General features: G+C 47.1%; 1 protein-coding gene across 1 annotated transcript; it reads left to right on the top strand.

Annotated features, from left to right (window-relative positions):
* The first annotated feature begins 3,651 nt into the window (after positions 1-3,651).
* Positions 3,652-7,317, top strand: TRIL (TLR4 interactor with leucine rich repeats). The gene has a single exon (XM_032183112.1). It carries the CDS (start codon positions 3,914-3,916, stop codon positions 6,197-6,199), a length of 2,286 nt encoding a protein of 761 aa, XP_032039003.1. The 5' UTR covers positions 3,652-3,913; the 3' UTR covers positions 6,200-7,317.
* Positions 7,318-9,985: the final 2,668 nt, after the last annotated feature.

Below are 9,985 nucleotides of genomic sequence, written 5' to 3'. Positions count from 1 at the left end.
CAAGAAATAGTAATTCTTCCTTGTTTAATGGAAGCTTCTCACAGAGATATTGCCATAGTCCCAGGATATCTTGGGATACATCACACTTAGCAGACTGCTCCTTTTACTCCATGTTGCATTCTGCCCACAAATATGTATTCACTACTTTTAACCACCAGCCCTCTAATCAGTGCATAGATAACATCTCCCCCCAAAATCAAAAACTGACATAATAGTCCAAGTGAGGTCTTAGGTATAACAACCATATGGATACTGTTTAGCTATGAAACAAAACATGATTTAAGATCACTTCCCTTATAATCATCACAGGAATAGATATGTAACAGTTGAAAGACAGCACTTTTGTTTTTGCTATTTGTTTTTGGCCCTCATACTTCAAATCTTAATCATGAGGGTATATTAAGGTAACCTTACCAAATATATATATATACTGCTTTCTAATTACCTCCCCAAACATTTTTACACAGTTAGGTTTATTTTTCAGTTTGCAGTAAAATACAGAATAATAGAATCATACAATCATAGAATCATAGAATTGTTAAGGTTGGAAAAGACCTCAAAGCTATTTTTTTTTTCAATCATGAATTAAAAATGTTATTGTGTGCTTGCATAAGGAAATAAGAACTACTGCAGCTGGACTTTCTATTCCAAAGCAGGAAAACAAATGTGGCATCCTTTTTTTATTATTATTTATTTATTTATTTATTTCTGAACAGATGTGTTCCTAATGTATTTTGAATAATAACTTCCTACTTGAATTGAAAAAAAAAAATCAGCAAAAAACAGTGTATTTGTTTATTCTCTTTCTGGCAAAAGATATTTCCAGAGAAAGACCAAGAGCATGATGAAATCTCTAGTGTTTATTTTTTTATAAACTAGTGTTTCTTTTTTTTTTTTTTTTTAATTAAATTTCTGTCACTTATAATTCCCCAAACCCAGTGAAAACAATAGTGTTGGTCAAGTGTCAGAATGCCTAAATTGTAAGCAATATCACTGCAGGAGACATAATTTGACTGAAACCTTTAGTATTTGCAATGACGCATGACTGGAAAAAGATCTACAGTGCTTCTACAGGAAGGACAGTTCATAAATTGCCCTTAAAAGTTTGAGCATGTTTCAAAGAGAAACCCAAAGGAACCAAAAATAAGCATACCATTATACAGAATGGTGTTCTCAAATTTCATTATTTACAGTACTTCACAGTGAACCAAATTTGTTGGAGGAAAAAATCATTACTTGATTAGGCTTTACTTGCAATTAAACAAAACTTTGAGAGACAGGATGTACTCTCTTGTACTGTAATGGCTTTGAGAATGAGGAAAGAAACAGTCTTTGTAGCAGAGAAAACACTCTACTTTGTCTTGAATATTAGACATGATGTGATAGATACTGAAAAGAAAAACCTGGCAAGTGAACACACATTCAATAAGGAAGAGAATGAGCTAAAAGATCTGGATTCATAGTCCATGGGCATTAGAATCCTGCACAGATGCTGGATGGGATCCTTTTGTAATGCAGAAAAAGAAGGAAAAAGGACAGCAAAAAGTTCATGTTAAACTTTCTTAGATTTATTTCAGGAAAAAAAATGCCTTACTAATTAAGCAAGTACTGCTCAAAATAAAGCTTTTACAAATAGTTAAACCACAAACTTTCCACTTTACTCAACAAACAAACTTTTGTTCGTCCTCAGAAAACTATGCGGCTACAATTTACTACACAATTCTAAATAAAGTTAACCTGAGAACATGCATGTTTGATGACAAGATGGCAGCACAAATCTTCAGAAGTCAGCAAGTTTTGGAAACTGACAACTATAACTTCCACCATTTTTGCTTTGAAATTTTTATTTGTTGATTTTATACTATGATGCCTTTCCTTCTATGTAGATTTTTGGGTATAATGAGCTAATATTTCAGTTAGTCTTCTATCATATCAAGACTTCCTACTGTAACTGTCATTTCTCACCAAAAAAAATAATACATATAGCTTTAAATTCATAATGCCCTTTAGCCAACTCACCTTGCAACAACTGTATTCCAGTACACTGGGTTTTCCCAAGGAGCAAGTTACAATTCAGAACTACTCACTTGATTTCAGAAGATGGCTGTAAAATTCATCCAGACTATCTAGAATGACACTCCCCTACCCCAAATGTGACTTCCCACAGCAGTACAATGCAGTTACCACTACAAAATGATTCCTCTTCAATATGGCTCAGTGTCAACTAACCATAAAAGCTAAGAATCAATATGCTGATAATGATGTCCCTTTGACTTGCTCCATCTCTTCAAGGTTTCTTCTGCCTGACAGTGTGTTTTTGAACCAAATCTGCTGATCACTTCCATGTAGAATACTTTGTTTCATGCTCCAAGCAGAGTTGGAGCATGCATCATATTCTCCAACAAGAAGAAAGCCGGACTAAATCAGAGCCATCTCAAAGAAATGCCTCTCTGTACAAGTGGGTAACAGAGCCTCAGCACAAACTACTGTACCATGCTATTTGCTCATGTTGACCCTGCCACTATAAACACAGCTTCCATGAAAGCTATCTGAAGTCTTCTTTCTGGGGAGAGGAAGGAGCATGGCTTGCTTGTACAGTGCGTTACTGTAGATGTGTATTCAAAGTGTATGCAGTTGGATACAAGCTAACGTGATGACAGAGTTTCCAAAGTATTTATTAGATTTGCAACATTATATTTTGGGCATTATCTTCTTTCTCTCATCATCTTTGAGAACCCTATATAGTTTTCATATCTACTCATTTCCTCCTGCCCTTACGCACTCATTTACACCCTTGGCAGCATCTCAGGAAACAAAAAAGCGCCAATAGGAAAAAAAGGCAAGGCAGTGAATGGATGGGTACACAACCTACTTTGTTTTCTGTATGCTTTCCAACACCTTCCTTTCCCTCCGAATTTGTATGCTGTTGAGAGAGAAGATTCTTTAAAATGGGAATTATTTCCAAAGAGCATCTTAATCACTCTGAAGAGCCTCTCATGGAGCTGGAGCTCAACTGCACCTTCACTGGCAGCTTTGTCAGGAACCTACCAGGCAGGCTAGCGCAGAAGAAGAACGAAAATTCATACTATGATGTACTATAGGCGGTTTAGTCCTCAGATCGCCATCTGCTTAAAACAAAACGTAGTCCTTAATCTGGGGTAAACCGGAGCTATTGCTTTTGTCAGGTTTCTAAACACAACCAAAAAGAAAAAAAAAATAGGAGGCGGGGGGGGGGGTGGGGGTGGGGGAGGGAAGGGGCTGGTTGCCTTCTCTTCCCTTCCCCCTCCCCGATGAGCGGCTCTATCTGCAGCCCATGTGGCTGGGAGGCAGCCACAGCCGGTTCCAATTCCTGCTTTCCCACTTTGCGCCCCTGCTCGCTGCCGGGGCTGAGCAGAGCCAGGACCGGCCGCGGGCTTCCCCCCCCCCCCCCCCGCCCCGCTCCCCGCCGCGCCGTCCTCCCTCTCCCCCGCTCCATCCGATCCCCCGCTCCCCCAGGGCACGCAGTGTGGGAAGTACGAATTTCCGCTGAGTTTTCTCGGCGACTTTCGGAGCTCGTCTTTCTCCAGCTCCCCGCTCCGCCCGCCTCTCCCCCCCTGCAGCCACCGCGCTCCGCCCGCCCTCTCCGCCCCCCGGGAGAGCCGGCGGAGCAGCGGGCAGCCTCTCCTCGGCTCCTCTCCGCTCCTCCAGGCAGCCTGCAGCCCTCCCCGCCGCCCCTTGCCCCCGGCCGGCTCGGGCGACGGGAGCCCATGGTGCCGGGCACGGCGAGCCGCGGCCGCCCCGGCGCCTGCCTGCCCGGCGGGGAGCTCGGCCCGGCGCGGAGCCGAGGAGGGGCCGATTAGCAGCCGCCCAGGAGCGGTGGGATGCCGGAGAGAGCCAGAGCCGCTGGGGGAAGCTGCCCACGGCTCGTCCCGGGATGGGGGCGCCGCGCCGGGTCCGCCTGATGGTGCTGCGGCGGGTGCTGTGGGGCTCCGTCCCCCTCTTCCTCCTGCTGCTGCCCGCGGCCGAGCCCATCTGCCCCGAGCCATGCGACTGCCAGCAGCACCAGCACCTCCTCTGCACCAACCGGGGCCTGCGCTCCGTGCCCAAGGCTGCCGAGCCCCAGGATATCCTCACCTACAGCCTCGGGGGCAACTTCATCGCCAACATCTCCGCCTTCGACTTCCACCGCCTGGCAGGGCTCCAGCGCCTGGACCTGCAGTACAACCGGATCCGCTCGCTGCACCCCAAGGCCTTTGAGCGCCTGGGGCGGCTGGAGGAGCTCTACCTGGGCAACAACCTGCTGCCGGCGCTGGCCCCCGGCACCCTCAGCGCCCTGGCCAAGCTGCGCATCCTCTACGTGAACGCCAACGAGATCGGCCGCCTCAGCGCTGCCTCCTTCTCCGGCCTCGGCAGCCTCGTCAAGCTGCGCCTGGACGGCAATGAGCTGGGCTCGCTGGGCGACTCCACTTTCTCGGGGCTGCCGAACTTACTCTACCTGCACCTGGAGTCCAACCGCATTCGCTGGCTGAGCCGCGGTGCGTTCACTGGCCTGGCCAAGCTGCGCTTCCTTGACCTGTCTGGGAACAAGCAGAGTTCCCTTCGCCACCCGGACATCTTCGGACCGCTGCGCTCCCTCCACACCCTGCTGCTGGCCAGCAACAGCCTGCAGCAGCTGACGGGGGGACTCTTCCAGCACCTGCCCAGCTTGGCAAAGCTCTCGCTCAGTGGCAACCGACTGTCTCACCTGGCACCAGATGCCTTTACGGGGCTGGGCTCGCTGAAGGAGCTGCGCCTGGAGGGAAACCTGCTGAGCCACCTGCCCGCTGCCCTCCTAGAGCCGCTGAGCAGCCTAGAGGCACTGGATCTGAGCCGCAACGCGCTGACTGCCCTGCACCCAGCCACTTTTGGCCCCCTTGGCCACTTGCGGGAGCTCAGCCTCCGAGACAACGCGCTGGCCACCCTTCCCGGAGACATCTTTGCCTCCAGCCCAGCTCTCTACCGCCTGGAGCTGGAGGGGAACGCCTGGAGCTGCGACTGCCGCCTCCGTGGCCTCAAGCACTGGCTGGGGGCCTGGCACTCCCAGGGCCGCCTGCTCACCGTCTTCGTGCAGTGCAGCCAGCCACCCACCCTGGCCGGCAAGTACCTCGACTACCTGCAGGACGCCCAGCTGCTGCTGCCGCCTGATGGCAGCCCCTGCCTTGATGGTGCCTACCCCTCCTCTGCATCCCCCCCTGCAGCCGCTGAGGGACTTGGCAGCAACAGCAGTGGCATGGTGCTACCCCACGGTCCCCCAGGGGCACCGCCGTCTGCCTCCACTGCCCGCTTGCTGGGTGCCCCTGAGGGCAAGGTGGCGGTGCCAATAGGTGCGACAGCTGCACCAAGCCCCACGCCACCGCTGCCTGCCCGCCCAGCAGCCTCCAGGCCGGCGCTGCCCAGCGCAGCCTGGCCCCGTCGTGCCGGCAAGCCCCGCTCTGCGTCGTCTGCCGGGAGCCCACCACTGGTGTCCGACCCATGCGACTTCAACAAGCTATTCCTCTGCAACCTGTCGGTGGAGGCGGTGGGCTCCAGCTCAGTGACGGTGCGCTGGGCTGTGCGGCCACACCGCAGCCCCCGCCTGCTGGGCCCGGCGCGGTTCCGCCTGCTCTTTGATCGTTTTGGTGCCGCTGTCAAGTTCCAGCGCTTCGTCTACCTGCCGGAGCGCGGGGAGCCAGCTGCCACCCTGCGGGAGCTCCACCCAGACACCCCCTACCTCGTCTGTGTCGAGGGCATCCTTGGTGGCCGCGTGTGCCCGGTGGCGCCACGGGACCACTGCGCAGGGCTGGTCACCCTGCCCGAGGGCAGTGCAGCATCGGGTGGTCCCCGTGGCCCCGACCAGCAGCTGCTGACACTGGTGCTGCTGGCGGTGAATGCGCTGCTGCTCTTTGCGGCTCTGGCAGCCTGGGCCTCCCGCCTGCTGCGGAAGAAGGTGCTGGGGCGGAGGCGGCGGAAGGCAGCCCCCGTCCATGTCCGGCAGCTCTACTCCACTCGCCGGCCACTCCGCTCCATGGGCACGGGTGTCTCTGCTGACTTCTCGGGCTTCCAGTCTCACCGGCCGCCCCGCGGTGCTGCCTGTGCCCTTAGCGAGGCCGACCTCATCGAGTTCCCCTGCGAGCGCTTCATGGACAGCAGCGGCGGCACCCGGCACGGCGATGACCACCTGCTGCAGCGCTTCGCAGACTGAGCCCGCCCAACTACAGCTCCCGGCATGCCCCGTGAGGGAGGAGGGCAGCAGTTGGGCGCTGCCATGTGGCAAAACTTGCTGGGAGCTGTATGCAGCATGGCAAGGCAATAGTTGGTTCGTGAGGGGATGGTGCGGGTCCCGCAGGTCGCGGCCTGCAAGAGGGAGAACTCTGGTGCTTCTGCTGCCTTCAGCCACCACCTGGCCCTTACCGCAGGCAGGGACAGGGGCCAACTGTGAGACGTGCTTCCTCGGTTGCCTCAGAGGTCTCCATTTCCTCAAAAATCGTCACTAACCCAAACAAAAGCCCTGACCATGAGTGTAACTGTTCTTTGGTGAGGAGGGCAAACCATCGGGAGCTGCTGCGAACAGCAGCTGGTGCCGCCCTTGTGCCAACTCAGAGCCATACGTCTAAGTGTCATCTTTTACAGGTGGTTTTTCCAGACTGCAATTGGGATGGCAGTTAACAATGAGCAGCCTGGCCCCCACGCAAGGGTGGTCTGAACTGACGTTTTCAAGGCACCTAATAAAAAATGTGGACTAAGTGTCTTTTAACATTGCTACTCGTGAACTGTGTAAGCTGGAAGTCAGTCAGAGGGATGATGGAAATGTATGTTTTGTGCTGGACGGTTTGAATGCTGTGCCATTTTAAATCGAATGTGAGGCAATTTAATGTGCGCGAGTGTGTTTTCGTACTTTTTTGTAAACGGGAAACAATAATGCAGCTGGTTAGTTTTACAGGAATATATTGCTGACACCACTAGGAAAAACTAACAGAGTTTTGTAATATGTTTACAAATGAGCTATTTTTTCGATTGTTTTTGAATAAATACTGCTTGGTACTTGTACACATGAATGTGTGCTTTAGTTCTCTGGGTCCATGATGGTCAGTAGATCACTGACCCTCAAATAATCCATCTTCATTTCTAAATGAGTGGATAAAGTAAACTGTTGATGGTTAAATAATATTGGTGCCTTTCTTCACATACAGTAATAGGTGAGGATATTTCAGAAATGTGAAACTGTTTTTATCCTAAAAGGCAATTTTCTCTTAGCCTTAGCCTACTAAAGTTAGAAGCTTTATGTACCTCACTGTGAAATAAAACATTTTTGTATCTTAATCTAGATTCTGTGGTTTGTGTAGCTGAGTGAGTAGTGCTAAAGTTAAACCCTCATGCAGTAGTATATGATGTTTGAGTTGTGTGTTGTTTTTTTTTGTTGTTGTTGTTTTGTTTTAATTGGACTTTTGCCTTTCTTTTTGAGCAATGCTAATCATTTTATGATCAATTGCTCTGTACTTTCTTGGACTTTTACTTTTCTAAATATTTACAGAATGTGGTTCTGTTACTATTAAATATGGTGGTTTAGTTTACATAAATAATTCTCTCTGTGTGGTCTAGAAATGGGCTAATTAAGAAAGGTCCAAACTGTGGTTACACTTTAAATGCAAATGTTTTAGGTGGAGTTTGGTAAATTGTTGAGACCATTGATACTACTTGTGCTCCTTTGAATTTAATGTGCAACCTCAGATGAACTCTTGTGCAACTGAATGGCTTGAAGGGAGTGATTAGTGGACTATGGAGACATTCATCTCAATATCATGCATTCATTGCTGACATGAGATGTTCGTGACTACAAGTTGTTTATTACCATAATTGCAAGTAGATGATTTTGAGTTTTATTTTTCTTTTATTTTCTTTCTTTTTTTTTTTTCTTTTTCTTTTTTTTTTTCCTTTGAGATTTACAAGTATTTACAAAAGACACCATAGTAACTGTTCCCTTCAATTGGAGTTCAGTGACTGAATAGAGAGGACAAAACTTTAAAGTTCTGAGGGATTTTTATTCAATCAGGAGGAGCGGAGAGGGAGTAGGAATAGTTTGCCTTAATCTTTGCCTTTTAAATGGAGATATTTCTGAGTTAAGTCTTAATTCTTGAGTCAGTAGCAAAAAAACCCTTTGGGTTTTCATTTTTGACAGGCAGCAGTTTTCATGAATATCAAGGGCCAAACTCAATTGCCAGTGTGTAGATTAAAATTCATAGATACAGTGTTTAAATTTCATTCAACTTAAGGAATCCAGAATCAGGTGTTATTTTTCTGTAAGAATCTTACATTTCTGTTCTTTTGGACACCTGGGTGCTTTTGGCCATTTGTGACAATCTATGGAATTACACCACTGTTTGTTGTTAGAAATGTAATGGGAATTACTGAGTAAAGCTGTGTGTCACACTAACATTATCACTGGATATTCTTCCAATGGGAGATGCATAGATGCTGTATACGGTTATAATCAGTTATGTCAATAAATCCATTTGCTGAAAGAAAACTGATGTCTTACATTGACTGAAGAGTGATACATTATGAGATGTATAGACTAGTTGTAACTTCTTGATATTACTAGGACTGATATTTCTTAGGGCTGAAGCTCTTCAGAGTGCACTTAGTTCACTTTTTCATGCCTTTTTGCCATACACCGTGTTTTCTATTTTTCTTGTATTATGTTAGGGTAGTGCAAACATTAAAAGAATTAAAATGTTCAGTTCTGAGACAGACAGACCACTGGCTTAAGATGGACTAATAAGATGCTGTTACATCAGTGAACTAACAATCCTTTCTAAACTAAATAGGAAATGAAGATTCTTTGAGATAGTATCAATTTTTTTATACTCATTTGGAGTTACATTCCTAAGAGTTTTTCAGTATTATCAGACTGATGATACAAATATCATACTGAGCATACACCTGCTGTTTAATTAAGAATTCACTGTCTTTTTGAATTCATGCAGACCTCTCAAGAGTTGCTAGAATGAAGTGACTCTTTTTTCCAGAACAAGAGAAGTAAATACATAGATCTACATAACAACAAAATGTTGGCTAACAGAATGAAGCCGGTGACTTCTTAAAAGTCACAGGTACTGTAACTCTAGGAATACTTAGGCTGTGTGTACAGATGTTACAATTATTTATTTATTTATTTATTTATTTATTTATTTATTTTTTCAGGGAGGCCTGCACTAGAGAGTGGTTGAGGAAGGAGGAATGTCAGTGACATTCAATAACTGGATGTTAGTAATGTTGCATGGCTCTATTTTTACCAGTAGTATTTATATATATATTTGTATCATTTTTTAAGTATGGTCCTTTTTAAAGAACGACTGTAAAAACAGCTCTTTCTGAATGATGAGATTGCCATCAGTTTGTGCTCAGAGTGTTTCTTTTTTGATCAGAAACAGAGTTTTACTGCCCTGTTCCCTCCAGGAGTCCATGCAGTCTGGGGCTGTGTGAACCGAGTGTTGTTCTCCCACTTAGTAATTACCAGGCATGTTATGTATCAAAGACTGAAAATCACACACATATTGTCCTGTCAAATTCAGTGAGCTACTACTGGGAAGTCTCCAAAGGTACCACAGCTTCTCTGCTGGCAGCCTTGGCTGGTTTGGCAGCCTCTGCCCACCTGGTCCCAACCGCAATCCCTGACCCTTCTCTGCCATCAGCTAGCGGAGCTGTTTGTGCAGCTGGAAGGTGAACTCTGAAGTTAATCCTCCTGGAAAATAACCTTTCCTAGTACCTTCTCTCTCCCTGATTTTATTTTTTATTATTATTTTTTTGTTTCTTTATTTTTAAGCCAGCTTGGTTTCTTTGATCCTGTTCAACTTACACAAGTATTGGTAGTGACAAAATGCGGGGGTGTAGTGCAGAAGCAGGAAAAAGCAAAGACATGAAGCTGCTTAAACAGTCTCAGGTAGTCTTGGCACCCTATTTTCAGTAGACTAACATCCTGTGTGGAGGA

Source organism: Aythya fuligula, chromosome 2, assembly GCF_009819795.1.
Source record: "Aythya fuligula isolate bAytFul2 chromosome 2, bAytFul2.pri, whole genome shotgun sequence".
Classification (NCBI taxonomy): domain Eukaryota; kingdom Metazoa; phylum Chordata; class Aves; order Anseriformes; family Anatidae; genus Aythya; species Aythya fuligula.
Note: the sequence above shows the minus strand (reverse complement) of the source record. Positions and strands in the feature narration are given on the sequence as shown.